This window comes from Oncorhynchus gorbuscha, unplaced genomic scaffold (assembly GCF_021184085.1).
Source record: "Oncorhynchus gorbuscha isolate QuinsamMale2020 ecotype Even-year unplaced genomic scaffold, OgorEven_v1.0 Un_scaffold_1058, whole genome shotgun sequence".
Lineage (NCBI taxonomy): Eukaryota > Metazoa > Chordata > Actinopteri > Salmoniformes > Salmonidae > Oncorhynchus > Oncorhynchus gorbuscha.
This window is the reverse complement of record NW_025745957.1, coordinates 38,244-57,500: the sequence shown is the minus strand read 5'-3', so window position 1 is coordinate 57,500 and position 19,257 is coordinate 38,244. Positions and strand designations below refer to the sequence as shown.

Sequence of the window (19,257 nt, the reverse complement as noted above, 5' to 3'; positions counted from 1 at the left end):
CTCTCCTCTCCTCTCCTCTCCTCTCCTCTCCTCTCCTCTCCTCTCCTCTCCTCTAGTCTCCCCCCTCCCCTCTCCTCTCCTATCCTCTCATAATGTCTGCTCTCCTCTCCTCTCCTCTCCTCTCCTCTCCTCTCCTCTCCTCTCCTCTCCTCTCCTCTCCTCTCCTCTCCTCTCCTCTCCCTCTCCTCTAGTCTCCCCCTCCCCTCTCCTCTCCTATCCTCTCATAATGTCTGCTCCCCTCCCCTCTCCTCTCCTCTCCTCTCCTCTCCTCTCCTCTCCTCTCCTCTCCTCTCCTCTCCTCTCCTCTCCTCTCCTCTCCTCTCATAATGTCTGCTCCCCTCTCCTCTCCTCCCCCCTCCTCTTATCTTCCCTCCTTTCCTCTAGTCTCCTCAACTCTCCCTTCCTCTCCTCTCCTCCCTTCTCCTCTAGTCTAATGCCCTCTCGTCTCCTCTCTTTTCCTCCCCTCTCTCCTCTCTTTTCCTCCCCTCTCCTCTCCTCTCCACTCCTCTCCTCTCCTCTAGTCTCCCCCTCCCCTCCCCTCTCCTCTCCTATCCTCTCATAATGTCTGCTCCCTCTCCTCTCCTCTCCTCTCCTCTCCTCTCCTCTCCTCTCCTCTCCTCTCCTCTCCTCTCCCCTCCTCTCCTCTCCTCTCATAATGTCCTCTCCTCTCCCCCTCCCTCTCCTCTCCTATCCTCATAATCTCTGCTCCCCTCTCCTCTCCTCTCCCTCTCCTCTCATAATGTCTGCTCCCCTCTCCTCTCCTCCCCCTCCTCTTATCTTCCCTCTTTTCCTCTAGTCTCCTCTCCTCTCCTCTCCTCTCCTCTCCTTCCCTCCTTTCCTCTCCTCTCCTCCCCCTCCTCGTCTCCTCTCTTTTCCTCCCTCCCCTCCCCTCGCCCCCTCTTTTCCTCCCCTCCCCCTCCTCCCCTCTCTCCCCCCCCCTCTCCTCTCCTCTAGTCTCCCCCTCCCCTCTCCTCTCCTATCCTCTCATAATGTCTCCTCTCCTCTCCTCTCCTCTCCTCTAGTCTCCCCCTCCCCTCTCCTCTCCTCTCCTCTCCTCTCATGTCTGCTCCCCTCTCCTCTCCTAACCTCTCATAATGTCTGCTCCCCTCTCCTCTCCTCCCCCCTCCTCTTATCTTCCCTCTTTTCCTCTAGTCTCCTCCCCTCTCCTCTCCTTTCCTCTAGTCTCCTCCCCTCTCCTCTCTTTTCCTCCCCTCTCCTCTCCTTTCCTCTAGTCTCCTCGCCTTCCCTCTACTCAACTCTACCTTCCTCTCCTCCCTTATCCTCTAGTCTCCTCCCCTCTCCTCTCTTTTCCTCCCCTCTCCTCTAGTCTCCTCCCCTCTCCTCTAGTCTCCTCCCCTCTCCTCTCTTTTCCTCCCCTCTCCTCCAGTCTCCTCCCCTCTCCTCTAGTCTCCTCCCCTCTCCTCTCTTTTCCTCCCCTCTCCTCTAGTCTCCTCCCCTCTCCTCTAGTCTCCTCCCCTCTCCTCTCTTTTCCTCCCCTCTCCTCTAGTCTCCTCCCCTCTCCTCTCTTATCTTCCCTCCTTTCCTCTAGTCTCCTCCCCTCTCCTCTAGTCTCCTCCCCTCTCCTCTCTTTTCCTCCCCTCTCCTCTAGTCTCCTCCCCTCTCCTCTAGTCTCCACACCTCTCCTCTTATCTTCCCTCGTTTCCTCTAGTCTCCTCCCCTCTCCTCTCTTTTCCTCCCCTCTCCTCTAGTCTCCTCCTCTCTCCTCTAGTCTCCTCACCTCTCCTCTTATCTTCCCTCCTTTCCTCTAGTCTCCTCCCCTTCCCTCTACTCAACTCTTCCTCTCCTCTCCTCTCCTCTCCCCAAATTCCTGTTCTCCTCTTCTGTCCTCTCTTCTCTTCTCCTCACCTGCAGGAAGACTTTAAGGCGGTCCAGTGGGGCGGTGCCGGTCCGGGAGACTGATCCTGCCATAGCTCCAGCCATCAGCTGTCTCCAGACGAACCCTGACTTCTTCTCCTGCTCGGAGAACTCATCAGGACAGGTCAGGTTGTCTCCTATGTCCAGCATCTAGACAGGGAGAGAGGGGGGAAGGAGGAAGAGGGGGAAGGAGGGAGAGGGGGAAGGAGGGGGAGGGGGAAACAGGTAGGGGGGAGGAGGGAGATGTAGGGATGGAGAGGGGAGGAGGGACAGGGGAGGAGGGAGAGGTAGGGATGGAGGGGGGAGGAGGGACAGGGGAGGAGGGAGAGGTAAGGATGGAGGGGGAGGAGCGAAAGCGAGAGGAGAGGATGGAGGGAGAGTCAATTGACATTCGACTTAGTTTTACTAAACAACAAAGTTGTTAGACTGGTATCCAGGCTACATCTTTGCTGGGTTTCCTCTGTGTGTGTGTGTGTGTGTGTGTGTGTGTGTGTGTGTGTGTGTGTGTGTGTGTGTGTGTGTGTGTGTGTGTGTGTGTGTGTGTGTGTGTGTGTGTGTGTGTGTGTGTGTGTGTGTGTGTGTGTGTGTGTGTGTGTGTGCGTGCATGACTCACATGAGAGTGTTTCCAGTAGCGAGAGATGTCTTCCAGACTGTGTATGGGGTTGAACAGGAAGTGATCTCGCCACTCATCCCAGTCGATGGTCATGTTACCATCCCTGTCAATACTGACCAGAGACAGAGAGAATGTTACACATAGCACGACACACACACACACACACACACACACACACACACACACACACACACACACACACACACACACACACACACACACACACACACACACACACACACACACACACACACACACACACACACACACACACACACACACACAGACGGACACACACACACACACAGACGGACACACACACACACGGACGAACACACTTTTAGTGGACTGGTGGATTGTTCGGGTTGACAGGCTGTTGGTCGACCGACATTTCTTTAGTCCAGCAGTAGCACGTTAGTATATCTTGTTTTTGTACAAGACACCGTCTGATTGGCTCCTGTCTCAGTGGACTAATCCATTGTGGAGGCCGTGGGGGTGGCACAGTCCATCACTCTAAGACGTGATACTGAAATTGAATATGATTATATTATGTTCAAATAATGGTGCAACAATAATAAATAGAATATTATTTCATAACAAATGCTCTTTCTCCCGCGTTGGATACGGTCGCTGTCCGCGGTTCTGAAACATCATCTTCAGTGAGCCGTAGAATTGGCACCTTTCCCTGACAAGTTAACCAGCATATTGGGATTGAGAACAATGTGGCCGAGGCAGCAGCAGAGACGAGGAAACAGCCCTTTTGCCTTGAGCCTAATTGTCTAAGAAAATTGAGGAGAGAGGAAACTATTTAACTAGATCTATAATCAATAGCCTAACTGATAAATGTCCCAGGCTTTATAAATCATCCATATACATCTCTTCAGAAATAAGACAGATCCTGCTTCTGTCCCCTGTTTGAGTGTTTGTTTAACAGCCTACTGACTCCATGAGCACCAAGCCTCATGCAACGGCAAAATGTTGGATAAAGTAATTTCACAGATTCGTCTGTTTTTAATCTTTGCTCTGCTGTAATAAAGGCTTTACAAATGTTTTCCGTTTGAACAGACTGGTATTACTTATACGTAATTTAGTGTTGTTTACACTGTTCCAAACAGGCAGAACAAAATATATTGTAATCTAACAGCACCTGTTTGTCACACAGAATAAACACACAGCTCTAACACACAGCTCTAACACACAGCTCTAACACACAGGTCTAACACACAGCTCTAACACACAGGTCTAACACACAGGTCTAACACACAGCTCTAACACACAGGTCTAACACACAGCTCTAACACACAGCTCTAACACACAGCTCAAACACACAGCTCTAACACACAGGTCTAACACACAGGTCTAACACACAGCTCTAACACACAGCTCTAACACACATAATAAACACACAGCTCTAACACACAGCTCTAACACACAGCTCTAACACACAGCTCTAACACACAGCTCTAACACACAGCTCTAACACACAGCTCTAACACACAGCTCTAACACACAGCTCTAACACACAGCTCTAACACACAGCTCTAACACACAGCTCTAACACACAGCTCTAACACACAGCTCTAACTCTAACACAGCTCTAACACACAGCTCTAACACACAGCTCTAACACACAGCTCTAACACACAGCTCTAACACACAGCTCTAACACACAGCTCTCGCTCCTAAACCTTCCTTTTTCCTGGATCTCCTGTAGTCTCCACAACTAAGTCAAATGTCTTCCACAGATCTGACTTCCCCTTTCCCGCCTGAGCAACCAGTAAACATTAGACCGCTTTCAGCTTCTTTGTCAAGTCCTCTGCATCCATTTTGCGTGTGTTTGGATTTGGCTATAACCGATTTATTGATGTGATTATGATAGGCTATAGGTCAGGTCCTATTGGTCACATGCATGCGATGCTTACATGTTTCATGTAAAGAAAGCAAGGTTTGAGGGATTAGGGAATGATGTTCCTAATAGGAACAAGGGTTGAGGGATTAGGGAATGTTGTTCCTAATAGGAACAAGGGTGGAGGGAATAGGGAATGTTGTTCCTGAACAAATTAGATTATTTCGTTAACAGAACTTTTCAGTCAGAAACCAGTAAGAAACTAAACGGCTGAAATGATGTCACAGCTTCAGCACAGACAGACAGACAATAAACTCTGCTGTGCTGTTGTGCCTTTTCTCTGCAGTAGGGAGGAGAGAGAGACACCGTGCACCAGTCACACAGACACTTTAACACAGTGTGACCATCGGGCTCTTTCTTCAGTCATTTGTGCATCTTAATTATTTAGTCCAAACAGCGTGCTTAAAGCATCAGACAAGCTCAGTGCAACATGTAGCTGGTTTTATTCAAACTCATAGGGGGCGTGTCTGTCTTTATATGGAAAAATAAGTTTCAACATTTCAACCAATCGATTGGTCAAAAGAACAGGACGACTCTCGGGCGACCAAGACGACCCTAGAAGACATACACTTGCATGGACCGACGCAAACACACACACACAGATGGACACACACCCACACATGCATGGACGAACACACACACACACACACACAAAAATAATCATGCAAACTCACAAACATAAAAGTATAGTTGTCCGACAACTCCAATTGTAGAATACAAAGCCATTCTACAATTCATACTAGATTGTGCAATTACAGCATAAATATAACCAGAGTAGACTGTATCATTATAGCATAGATATAGAGTAGAGTAGATTGTACAGACCTCTTCATGATCGTGGCAGCCTCCTTCAGACTCACAGCTATTCCCAGAGTTTGAAGGGACTGCTGAATCTCTGATACATCTATCTCACCTGCAAACACAGTATCCACGTCAGAGTTGGTGTGTGTATTTGACTGTGTGTGTTTTGATTGTGTTTCTCAGTGTGTATTTTATTCACATACCTTACATATGTACGCAACACAAGAACCCAGTGAGCTTTGCAAAATTGGCTATATTGTATATTTGTATCAAGTTACAAATGTGGGTCTGCACACGTCTGCGTATTTTAGTTAAACAACTACAGAGGATGTCCATTTAGCTCACTGTGATTCTGGAGCCCGGACGTAAGACCATTTAGCTCCCTGTGATTCTGGAGCCCGGACGTAAGACGGGTTCATATTTATCTTTACAAACCGTCGTTGTTGCGGTCCAGGCTGAGGAACATGAGTCGGAGCTCTTCCTCGTGGGAGCGGAGGTACTGCCGGAACTCCTGAAAGTCCAACTCTCCATCATTGTTGCTGTCCCCCTCCTTGACAATCTGCTGGAGAGGGGGCACAGAAGGGGGGTGGAGGAGCGGTGTAGGGGCAGAGGTGGTGGTGGAGAGGGGGGTGGAGAGGGGAGGAGGTGGTGGTGGAGAGGGGGTGGAGAGGGGGAGGAGGTGGTGGTGGAGAGGGGGTGGAGAGGGGAGGAGGTGGTGGTGGAGAGGGGGTGCAGAGGGGAGGAGGTGGTGGTGGAGAGGGGGTGGAGAGGGGAGGAGGTGGTGGTGGAGAGGGGGTGGAGAGGGGAGGAGGTGGTGGTGGAGAGGGGGGTGGAGAGGGGAGGAGGTGGTGGTGGAGAGGGGAGGAGGTGGTGGTGGAGAGGGGAGGAGGTGGTGGTGGAGAGGGGGTGGAGAGGGGAGGAGGTGGTGGTGGAGAGGGGGTGGAGAGGGAGAGGAGGAGGTGGTGGTGGAGAGGGGAGGAGGTGGTGGTGGAGAGGGGGTGGAGAGGGGAGGAGGTGGTGGTGGAGAGGGGGAGGGAGGTGGTGGAGAGGGGGGTGGAGAGGGGAGGGGGAGGAGGTGGTGGTGGAGAGGGGGTGGAGAGGGGAGGAGGTGGTGGTGGAGAGGGGGTGGAGAGGGGAGGAGGTGGTGGTGGAGAGGGGGTGGAGAGGGGGAGGAGGTGGTGGTGGAGAGGGGGTGGAGAGGGGAGGAGGTGGTGGTGGAGAGGGGGTGGAGAGGGGAGGAGGTGGTGGTGGAGAGGGGGTGGAGAGGGGAGGAGGTGGTGGTGGAGAGGGGGTGGAGAGGGAGGAGGTGGTGGTGGAGAGGGGGTGGAGAGGGGAGGAGGTGGTGGTGGAGAGGGGGTGGAGAGGGGAGGAGGTGGTGGTGGAGAGGGGGTGGAGAGGGGAGGAGGTGGTGGTGGAGAGGGGGTGGAGAGGGGAGGGTGGTGGTGGTGGTGGAGAGGGGGTGGTGGTGAGGGAATGGAGAGAGATGTGAGGCGAAGGGAGAGAGAGAGGAGAGGTGGGGGAGGAGGAGATGGAGAGATGTGAGGCGAAGGAGAGAGAGAGGAGAGGTGGGGGAGGAGGAGATGGAGAGATGTGGGGCGAGGAGAGAGAGAGGAGAGGTGGGGGAGGAGGAGATGGAGAGATGTGGGGCGAGGAGAGAGAGAGGAGAGGTGGGGGAGGAGGAGATGGAGAGATGTGAGGCGAGGAGAGAGAGAGGAGAGGTGGGGGAGGAGGAGATGGACAGGGAGATGGAGAGATGTTGGGCGAGGAAAGAGAGAGGAGAGGTGGGGGAGGAGGAGATGGAGAGATGTGGGGCGAGGAGAGAGAGAGGAGAGGTGGGGGAGGAGGAGATGGAGAGATGTGGGGCGAGGAGAGAGAGAGGAGAGGTGGGGGAGGAGGAGATGGAGAGATGTGAGGCGAGGAGAGAGAGAGGAGAGGTGGGGGAGGAGGAGATGGAGAGATGTGGGGCGAGGAGAGAGAGAGGAGAGGTGGGGGAGGAGGAGATGGAGAGATGTGAGGCGAGGAGAGAGAGAGGAGAGGTGGGGGAGGAGGAGATGGAGAGATGTGAGGCGAAGGAGAGAGAGAGGAGAGGTGGGGGAGGAGGAGATGGAGAGATGTGGGGCGAGGAGAGAGAGAGGAGAGGTGGGGGAGGAGGAGATGGAGAGATGTGGGGCGAGGAGAGAGAGAGGAGAGGTGGGGGAGGAGGAGATGGAGAGATGTGAGGCGAGGAGAGAGAGAGGAGAGGTGGGGGAGGAGGAGATGGACAGGGAGATGGAGAGATGTTGGGCGAGGAAAGAGAGAGGAGAGGTGGGGGAGGAGGAGATGGAGAGATGTGGGGCGAGGAGAGAGAGAGGAGAGGTGGGGGAGGAGGAGATGGAGAGATGTGGGGTGAGGAGAGAGAGAGGAGAGTGGGGGAGGAGGAGATGGAGAGATGTGAGGCGAGGAGAGAGAGAGGAGAGGTGGGGGAGGAGGAGATGGAGAGATGTGGGGCGAGGAGAGAGAGAGGAGAGGTGGGGGAGGAGGAGATGGAGAGATGTGAGGCGAGGAGAGAGAGGAGAGAGGTGGGGGAGGAGGAGATGGAGAGATGTGGGGCGAGGAGAGAGAGAGGAGAGGTGGGGGAGGAGGAGATGGAGAGATGTGAGGCGAGGAGAGAGAGAGGAGAGGTGGGGGAGGAGGAGATGGACAGGGAGATGGAGAGATGTTGGGCGAGGAAAGAGAGAGGAGAGGTGGGGGAGGAGGAGATGGAGAGATGTGGGGCGAGGAGAGAGAGAGGAGAGGTGGGGGAGGAGGAGATGGAGAGATGTGGGGCGAGGAGAGAGAGAGGAGAGGTGGGGGAGGAGGAGATGGAGAGATGTGAAGCGAGGAGAGAGAGAGGAGAGGTGGGGGAGGAGGAGATGGAGAGATGTGGGGCGAGGAGAGAGAGAGGAGAGGTGGGGGAGGAGGAGATGGAGAGATGTGAGGCGAGGAGAGAGAGAGGAGAGGTGGGGGAGGAGGAGATGGACAGGGAGATGGAGAGATGTTGGGCGAGGAAAGAGAGAGGAGAGGTGGGGGAGGAGGAGATGGAGAGATGTGGGGCGAGGAGAGAGAGAGGAGAGGTGGGGGAGGAGGAGATGGAGAGATGTGGGGCAAGGAGAGGTGGGGGAGGAGGAGATGGAGAGATGTGGGGTGAGGAGAGAGAGAGGAGAGGTGGGGGAGGAGGAGATGAAGAGATGTGGGGCGAGGAGAGAGAGAGGAGAGGTGGGGGAGGAGGAGATGAAGAGATGTGGGGCGAGGAGAGAGAGAGGAGAGGTGGGGGAGGAGGATGGAGAGATGTGGGGCGAGGAGAGAGAGAGGAGAGGTGGGGGATGAGGAGATGGAGAGATGTGGGGTGAGGAGAGAGAGGAGAGGTGGGGGAGGAGGAGATGGAGAGATGTGGGGTGAGGAGAGAGAGGAGAGGTGGGGGAGGAGGAGATGGAGAGATGTGGGGTGAGGAGAGAGAGGAGAGGTGGGGGAGGAGGAGATGGAGAGATGGAGAGATGTGGGGTGAGGAGAGAGAGGAGAGGTGGGGGAGGAGATGGAGAGATGTGGGGCGAGGAGAGAGAGGACAGGTGGGGGAGGAGGAGATGGAGAAATGGAGAGGAGGTAGAAGAGTTGCCAACATGGTTAAGAACAGGAGGAAGTGGTGGATGGAATGTTAATGTGGAGGTGAATTAAGAACAGGAGGAAGTGGTGGATGGAATGTTAATGTGGAGGTGAATAGAGAACAGGAGGAAGTGGTGGATGGAATGTTAATGTGGAGGTGAATAGAGAACAGGAGGAAGTGGTGGATGGAATGTTAATGTGGAGGTGAATAGAGAACAGGAGGAAGTGGTGGATGGAATGTTAATGTGGAGGTGAATAGAGAACAGGAGGAAGTGGTGGATGGAATGTTAATGTGGAGGTGAATAGAGAACAGGAGGAAGTGGTGGATGGAATGTTAATGTGGAGGTGAATAGAGAACAGGAGGAAGTGGTGGATGGAATGTTAATGTGGAGGTGAAAGGGGGGAAGAAGATGCAAAATCACTGAAACTGACAGACAACCTGAGAAACACAGTTACAAACCACTCTGAGGTCAATCCTGGGTCAGTCACATTACATCACAGACACATTGACATCCATACATTCCAAATGGTCTCCTATATAGTACACTACTCTAGACCATTCCTCCTATATAGTACACTACTCTAGACCATTCCTCCTATATAGTACACTACTCTAGACCATTCCTCCTATATAGTACACTACTCTAGACCATTCCTCCTATATAGTACACTACTCTAGACCATTCCTCCTATATAGTACACTACTCTAGACCAGAGACCATTCCTCCTATATAGTACACTACTCTAGACCAGAGACCATTCCTCCTATATAGTACACTACTCTAGACCAGAGACCATTCCTCCTATATAGTACACTACTCTAGACCAGAGACCATTCCTCCTATATAGTACACTACTCTAGACCAGAGACCATTCCTCCTATATAGTACACTACTCTAGACCAGAGACCATTCCTCCTATATAGTACACTACTCTAGACCAGAGACCATTCCTCCTATATAGTACACTACTCTAGACCAGAGACCATTCCTCCTATATAGTACACTACTCTAGACCAGAGACCATTCCTCCTATATAGTACACTACTCTAGACCAGAGACCATTCCTCCTATATAGTACACTACTCTAGACCAGAGACCATTCCTCCTATATAGTACACTACTCTAGACCAGAGACCATTCCTCCTATATAGTACACTACTCTAGACCAGAGACCATTGCTCCTATATAGTACACTACTCTAGACCAGAGACCATTCCTCCTATATAGTACACTGCTCTAGACCAGAGACCATTCCTCCTATATAGTACACTGCTCTAGACCAGAGACCATTCCTCCTATATAGTACACTACTCTAGACCAGAGACCATTCCTCCTATATAGTACACTACTCTAGACTCTAGGGTGAGGCAGCCTGACGTACCAGTACACCCCCTGGACAGGACACTAGTCTATCTCCTGCTTCTGTAGGGTGAGGCAGCCTGATGTACCAGTACACCCCCTGGACAGGATACTAGTCTATCTCCTGTTTCTGTAGGGTGAGGCAGCCTGATGTACCAGTACACCCCCTGGACAGGACACTAGTCTATCTCCTGTTTCTGTAGGGTGAGGCAGCCTGATGTACCAGTACACCCCCTGGACAGGACACTAGTCTATCTCCTGTTTCTGTAGGGTGAGGCAGCCTGATGTACCAGTACACCCCTGGACAGGACACTAGTCTATCTCCTGTTTCTGTAGGGTGAGGCAGCCTGATGTACCAGTACACCCCCTGGACAGGACACTAGTCTATCTCCTGTTTCTGTAAGGTGAGGAAGCCTGATGTACCAGTACACCCCCTGGACAGGACACTAGTCTATCTCCTGTTTCTGTAGGGTGAGGAAGCTTGATGTACCAGTACACCCCCTGGACAGGACACTAGTCTATCGCAGATACCCAATCCATCTAATGAATGCTCTCTTTGGTATCACTCAGCCGGAGTCTGATTGGTTGACTAAACTCAAATCCCAACCTTTCAATCTCAGGGCCACTGAGTTGGTCTTTTCACCGTAGCATACGGCAAGAAGTAGTGCACTATATAGGGAATAGGGCTCTGGTCTAAAGTAGTGCACTATATAGGGAATAGGGCTCTGGTCTAAAGTAGTGCACTATATAGGGAATAGGGCTCTGGTCTAAAGTAGTGCACTATATAGGGAATAGGGCTCTGGTCTAAAGTAGTGCACTATATAGGGAATAGGGCTCTGGTCTAAAGTAGTGCACTATATAGGGAATAGGGCTCTGGTCTAAAGTAGTGCACTATATAGGGAATAGGGCTCTGGTCTAAAGTAGTGCACTATATAGGGAATAGGGCTCTGGTCTAAAGTAGTGCACTATATAGGGAATAGGGCTCTGGTCTAATGTAGTGCACTATATAGGGAATAGGGCTCTGGTCTAAAGTAGTGCACTATATAGGGAATAGGGCTCTGGTCTAAAGTAGTGCACTATATAGGGAATAGGGCTCTGGTCTAAAGTAGTGCACTATATAGGGAATAGGGCTCTGGTCTAAAGTAGTGCACTAATAGGGAATAGGGCTCTGGTCTAAAGTAGTGCACTATATAGGGAATAGGGCTCTGGTCTAAAGTAGTGCACTATATAGGGAATAGGGCTCTGGTCTAATGTAGTGCACTATATAGGGAATAGGGGTCTGGTCTAAAGTAGTGCACTATATAGGGAATAGGGCTCTGGTCTAAAGTAGTGCACTATATAGGGAATAGGGCTCTGGTCTAAAGTAGTGCACTATATAGGGAATAGGGCTCTGGTCTAAAGTAGTGCACTATATAGGGAATAGGGCTCTGGTCTAAAGTAGTGCACTATATAGGGAATAGGGCTCTGGTCTAAAGTAGTGCACTAATAGGGAATAGGGTGCCATCAGAGACTCAAGCCGATGTTTGTTAGTCATGGACACAGTAGGCCTGCTCTATAAATCTAGTCCTTCACACAGCTCCAGTCAACCTGTATGTTTACCAACCTCCCACCAGCCCTACTCCCTCGTTAACAACAGAGCATTATTCTCCCCTGCAGTAAGGCAACACACACACACACACACACACACACACACACACACACACACACACACACACACACACACACACACACACACACACACACACACACACACACACACACACACACACACACACACACACACACACACACCCCGGGCCACAACTAACATTCCACAGGAAGAGGAGGAGGAGGGGGAATGGAGGATGAAGAGTAGGAAGAGGGCAAAGGAGATAGGGAATGGAAGAGGACAATGAGGAGGACAGGACGGGAGATGAGGAAGATGAGGAGAGGAAAGAAGGAGAGGTAGGATGAGGGGAGAGAAGGCAGAGGCCTGGGTTGTCGTCAGGGCAACAACAATAATCCTCTCAGCCTTCCAAAAATCATCCTTCATGAAAAAGTACTACACAAAACCTCTTATATGCAGAGACTTGTAGGGATTGTGTAGTGAATGTGAAGTTTACTCAAGATACACAAGCAGAGTTGTGTAGTGTTCAGTAGAAAACAGTCGTGTTTCCAGTAGTAATCAGGTAGAGTTGTGTAGTGTTCAGTAGAAAACAGTCGTGTTTCCAGTAGTAATCAGGTAGAGTTGTCTAGTGTTCAGTAGAAAACAGTCGTGTTTCCAGTAGTAATCAGGTAGAGTTGTGTAGTGTTCAGTAGAAAACAGTTGTGTTTCCAGAAGTAATCAGGTAGAGTTGTCTAGTGTTCAGTAGAAAACAGTCGTGTTTCCAGAAAGCAAGGGGAGAGAGAGAGAGACAGAGAAAAGAGATAGCGTGGGTGGGAAAGGTTAAATGCTTTCTCGGCTTACCAACTCTCTCCTTGAACTAAAATAGGGAACGTGTACTCTCACCGACACACATGAACAGACAGAACACCACTGTGTGTTTGTCTGCTACACTCTTTCTGCCAAGAAAAACAGCCATAAACTGATAGCGGGACGTGTGTGTGTGTGTGTGTGTGTGTGTGTGTGTGTGTGTGTGTGTGTGTGTGTGTGTGTGTGTGTGTGTGTGTGTGTGTGTGTGTGTGTGTGTGTGTGTGTGTGTGTGTGTGTGTGTGTGTGTAACAAAGTCAACAGTAACACATTCAAACACACAAAACAATGCCCTATAACTCTCCAACAGAATGGTGATTTAGTAGACTTAATTTAATGAAGTGGCTGAGGATCCGACTTCTCATTTAAAGTGCTGTTTACAGTAAAACATATATTTCTACATTCTATATTTAACATACATCACAACGAGAGAGACACCACAACACTACATAAAGAGAGAGACCACAACACTACATAAAGAGAGACAACACTACATAAAGAGAGACACCACAACACTACATAAAGAGAGACACCACAACACTACATAAAGAGAGACACCACAACACTACATAAAGAGAGACACCACAACACTACATAAAGAGAGACACCACAACACTACATAAAGAGAGAGACCACAACACTACATAAAGAGAGACACCACAACACTACATAAAGAGAGACACCACAACACTACATAAAGAGAGACACCACTACATAAAGAGAGACAACACAACACTACATAAAGAGAGACACCACACCACTACATAAAGAGAGACAACACTACATAAAGAGAGACACCACACCACTACATAAAGAGAGACAACACTACATAAAGAGAGACACCACAACACTACATAAAGAGAGACAACACTACATAAAGAGAGACACCACAACACTACATAAAGAGAGAGACCACAACACTACATAAAGAGAGACACCACAACACTACATAAAGAGAGACACCACAACACTACATAAAGAGAGACACCACTACATAAAGAGAGACAACACAACACTACATAAAGAGAGACACCACACCACTACATAAAGAGAGACAACACTACATAAAGAGAGACACCACAACACTACATAAAGAGAGACAACACTACATAAAGAGAGACACCACAACACTACATAAAGGGAGACACCACAACATCACAACGAGAGAGACACCACAACACTACATAAAGAGAGACAACACTACATAAAGAGAGACATCACAACACTACATAAAGAGAGACACCACAACACTACATAAAGAGAGACAACACTACATAAAGAGAGACACCACAACACTACATAAAGGGAGACACCACAACATCACAACGAGAGAGACACCACAACATCACAACGAGAGAGACACCACAACACTACATAAAGAGAGACACCACAACATCACAACGAGAGAGACACCACAACACTACATAAAGAGAGACACCACAACACTACATAAAGAGAGACACCACAACATCACAAAGAGAGAGACACCACAACACTACATAAAGAGAGACACCACAACACTACATAAAGAGAGACACCACAACACTACATAAAGAGAGACACCACAACATCACACTCACATAAAGAGAGACACCACAACACTACATAAAGAGAGACACCACAACATCACAACGAGAGAGACACCACAACACTACATAAAGAGAGACACCACAACATCACAACATGAGAGACACCACAACATCACAACGAGAGAGACACCACAACACTACATAAAGAGAGACAACACTACATAAAGAGAGACACCACAACACTACATAAAGAGAGACACCACAACACTACATAAAGAGAGACACCACAACATCACAACATGAGAGACACCACAACACTACATAAAGAGAGACACCACAACACTACATAAAGAGAGACACCACAACACTACATAAAGGGAGACACCACAACATCACAACGAGAGAGACACCACAACACTACATAAAGAGAGACACCACAACATCACAACGAGAGAGACACCACAACACTAAATAAAGAGAGACACCACAACATCACAACATGAGAGACACCACAACACTACATAAAGAGAGACACCACAACACTACATAAAGAGAGACACCACAACACTACATAAAGGAGACACCACAACATCACAAAAGAGAGACACCACAACACTACATAAAGAGAGACACCACAACATCACAACGAGAGAGACACCACAACACTACATAAAGAGAGACACCACAACATCACAAAAGAGACACCACAACACTACATAAAGAGAGACACCACAACATCACAAAAGAGAGACACCACAACACTACATAAAGAGAGACACCACAACACTACATAAAGAGAGACACCACAACACTACATAAAGGAGACACCACAACATCTACAAAAGAGAGACACCACAACACTACATAAAGAGAGACACCACAACATCACATAAAGAGAGACACCACAACACTACATAAAGAGAGACACCACAACATCACAACAGAGAGACACCACAACACTACATAAAGAGAGACACCACAACACTACATAAAGAGAGACACCACAACATCACAAAGAGAGAGACACCACAACACTACATAAAGAGAGACACCACAACACTACATAAAGAGAGACAACACAACACTACATAAAGAGAGACACCACAACACTACATAAAGAGAGACACCACAACACTACATAAAGAGAGACACCACAACACTACATAAAGAGAGACACCACAACACTACATAAAGAGAGACACCACAACACTACATAAAGAGAGACACCACAACACTACATAAAGAGAGACACCACAACACTACATAAAGAGAGACAACACTACACTACATAAAGAGAGACACCACAACACCACATAAAGAGAGACAACACAACACTACATAAAGAGAGACAACACTACATAGAGAAACAACTACATAAAGAGAAACACCACTACATAGAGAGAGACACCACTACATAGAGACACCACTACATAAAGAGAGACACCACTACATAAAGAGAGACACCACTACATAAAGAGAGACATCACTACATAGAGAAACCACTATATTGAGATAACACTACATTGAGACACCACTACATAAAGAGAGACACCACTACATAGAGACACCACTACATAAAGAGAGACACCACTACATAGAGACACCACTACATAAAGACCTACATCCCATCGCAGTCAGAGTTCAGATTTCAGCCAGAGGTCAGATGTAGTTGCTTCACATTCCAATTCATCAATAATGGTGATCATTGATCAGTTATTGATCTGTTCAGTGAGATGATTCAGCTCAGGAGGTTACCTATCTATATTCATATAGCCTGGTGCTCTCAGGAGGTTACCTATCTATATTCATATAGCCTGGTGCTCTCAGGAGGTTACCTATCTATATTCATATAGCCTGGTGCTCTCAGGAGGTTACCTATCTATATTCATATAGCCTGGTGGTCTCAGGAGGTTACCTATGTATGTTCACATAGCCTGGTGGTCTCAGGAGGTTACCTATCTATCTTCATATAGCCTGGTGGTCTCAGGAGGTTACCTATCTATATTCATATAGCCTGGTGCTCTCAGGAGGTTACCTATCTATCTTCATGTAGCCTGGTGCTCTCAGGAGGTTACCTATCTATCTTCATATAGCCTGGTGGTCTCAGGAGGTTACCTATCTATATTCATATAGCCTGGTGCTCTCAGGAGGTTACCTATCTATCTTCATGTAGCCTGGTGCTCTCAGGAGGTTACCTATCTATCTTCATATAGCCTGGTGGTCTCAGGAGGTTACCTATCTATCTTCATATAGCCTGGTGCTCTCAGGAGGTTACCTATCTATCTTCATATAGCCTGGTGGTCTCAGGAGGTTACCTATCTATATTCATATAGCCTGGTGGTCTCAGGAGGTTACCTATCTATCTTCATATAGCCTGGTGGTCTCAGGAGGTTACCTATCTATCTTCATATAGCCTGGTGGTCTCAGGAGGTTACCTATGTATGTTCATATAGCCTGGTGGTCTCAGGAGGTTACCTATGTATGTTCACATAGCCTGGTGGTCTCAGGAGGTTACCTATCTATCTTCATATAGCCTGGTGCTCTCAGGAGGTTATCTATCTATATTCATATAGCCTGGTGGTCTCAGGAGGTTGCCTATATATCTTCATATAGCCTGGTGGTCTCAGGAGGTTACCTATCTCTCTTCATATAGCCTGGTGCTCTCAGGAGATTACCTATCTATCTTCATATAGCCTGGTGCTCTCAGGAGGTTACCTATTTATCTTCGTATAGCCTGGTGGTCTCAGGAGGTTACCTATCTATCTTTCGTATAGCCTGGTGCTCTCAGGAGGTTACCTATCTATCTTCATATAGCCTGGTGCTCTCAGGAGGTTACCTATTTATCTTTGTATAGCCTGGTGCTCTCAGGAGGTTACCTATCTATCTTCATATAGCCTGGTGCTCTCAGGAGGTTACCTATCTATCTTCATATAGCCTGGTGGTCCCAGATGTGTTAGTGCTTTTGCCAGCTCCATTGTTGTCATTGTCAAGACATGTTTGGCATGATAGCACAAACTGACTGCCACTCAGGCTACCTTCATATAGCCTATACCAGGGATGGGCAACTGCAGGCCTTGATTGGTGTCAAATGTTTGCCCCCAGCTGACACACCTGACTCCAATAATCATTTCATCATCGAATCAAACTTTATTTGTCACATGCGCAGAATACAACAAGTGTAGACCTTACCGTGAAATCTGTACTTACAAGCTCTTAACCAACCAGGCAGTTCAAGAAGAGTTTAAGAGAATATTAACCAAATAAACTAATGTAAATAATAATACAAAGTAACACAATAACATAACAATACCGGTACGGAGTCAGTATGCAGGGGTACAGATCCTGATCTTCACTGTAAATTATTAGTTTAACCAGCTGTGTTTGCTGGGGATGGTGGAAAGGTGTGACACCACTCAGCCCAGAGGACTGGAGTTGCCCAGCCCAGGCCTATACTGTGGAGTTGCCCAGCCCAGGCCTATACTGTGGAGTTGCCCAGCCCAGGCCTATACTGTGGAGTTGCCCAGCCCTGGCCTATACTGTGGAGTTGCCCAGCCCTGGCCTATACTGTGGAGTTGCCCAGCCCAGGCCTATACTGTGGAGTTGCCCACCCCTGGCCTATACTGTGGAGTTGCCCGGCCCAGGCCTATACTGTGGAGTTGCCCCCCCCCCCCCCCCTGGCCTATACTGTGGAGTTGCCCAGCCCAGGCCTATACTGTGGAGTTGCCCAGCCCAGGCCTATACTGTGGAGTTGCCCCCCCCCCCTGGCCTATACTGTGGAGTTGCCCAGCCCAGGCCTATACTGTGGAGTTGCCCAGCCCAGGCCTATACTGTGGAGTTGCCCAGCCCAGGCCTATACTGTGGAGTTGCCCAGCCCAGGCCTATACTGCGGAGTTGCCCAGCCCAGGCCTATACTGTGGAGTTGCCCACCCCAGGCCTATACTGTGGAGTTGCCCAGCCCAGGCCTATACTGTGGAGTTGTCCAGCCCAGGCCTATACTGTGGAGTTGCCCAGCCCAGGCCTATACTGTGGAGTTGTCCAGCCCAGGCCTATACTGTGGAGTTGCCCAGCCCTGGCCTATACTGTGGAGTTGCCCAGCCCTGGCCTATACTGTGGAGTTGCCCAGCCCAGGCCTATACTGTGGAGTTGCCCAGCCCAGGCCTATACTGTGGAGTTGCCCAGCCCAGGCCTATACTGTGGAGTTGCCCAGCCCAGGCCTATACTGTGGAGTTGCCCAGCCCAGGCCTATACTGTGGAGTTCACCGCCCTGCTCTTGTCTGAGCCTAATACAGTCTAATACATATCCAATCTACCCACAGCAGACTGCTGTCTGACCTGTAGAGGAGTCTAATACATATCCAATCTACCCACAGCAGACTGCTGTCTGACCTGTAGAGGAGTCTAATACATATCCAATCTACCCACAGCAGACTGCTGACTGACCTGTAGAGGAGTCTAATATAGTAGAACAGAACAGAGTAGGATATGGAAGAGGTGAAAAAAAGTATGGGTGATGCAGATACACGGGGGAATCCTCATCAGTGACATCACACACACACACACACACACACACACACACACACACACACACACACACACACACACACACACACACACACACACACACACACACGCACACGCACACGCACACGCACACGCACACACACACACACACACACACACACACACACACACACACACACACACACACACACACACACACACACACACACACACACACACACACACACACACACACAACGTGCTATTAGTGGCTGGTGATGGCTAAGGGGGACCCCACCGTATGAGTTTAGGCTATAGCCAAATGTTTCACGTAAAAAAACGTCATTCGTGATCATCATCAAGGTATAGCGAATGACAGCCGAGTTGCTGGCCGGGCTCGTTGGCTGCTTACCCGGTCCACCGCGCGGCGGGAGAGCCCACGTTTCGCCAACCCCACCCGGAGCTCGTGGATATCGATGACTCCATCACTGTTCAAGTCCAGTTCGTCGAACAGTTCCACCCATCGCTTCTCCCTCTCCGGGTCGCCATCCTCCTGGCAGCGGGCCTGGGTCCTCCAGCCCCGGGGATCCGAGCCCCCGGCGGAC

General features: G+C 49.5%; 1 protein-coding gene across 5 annotated transcripts in view; it reads right to left on the bottom strand.

Moving 5' to 3' along the window:
- The window catches only part of LOC124021127 (calcium-binding mitochondrial carrier protein SCaMC-3-like), a 27,930-nt gene extending 8,732 nt beyond the window's left edge, over nucleotides 1-19,198 (bottom strand). For 3 of the 5 annotated variants that reach the window (XM_046336467.1, XM_046336470.1, XM_046336471.1), the window contains exons 1-5: nucleotides 19,065-19,197; nucleotides 5,631-5,754; nucleotides 5,220-5,307; nucleotides 2,489-2,600; nucleotides 1,867-2,025 (exon numbers count right to left, since the gene is read on the bottom strand). In XM_046336467.1, the coding sequence (XP_046192423.1) occupies nucleotides 1,867-2,025; nucleotides 2,489-2,600; nucleotides 5,220-5,307; nucleotides 5,631-5,661 (390 nt within the window). In that variant the 5' untranslated portion in view covers nucleotides 5,662-5,754; nucleotides 19,065-19,197. Of the gene's footprint in view, nucleotides 1-1,866; nucleotides 2,026-2,488; nucleotides 2,601-5,219; nucleotides 5,308-5,630; nucleotides 5,758-11,965; nucleotides 11,972-19,064 lie in introns of those variants that run through there. The other 2 variants (XM_046336468.1, XM_046336469.1) reach the window with 2 other exon arrangements.
- Between the last annotated feature and the right edge of the window lie 59 nt (nucleotides 19,199-19,257).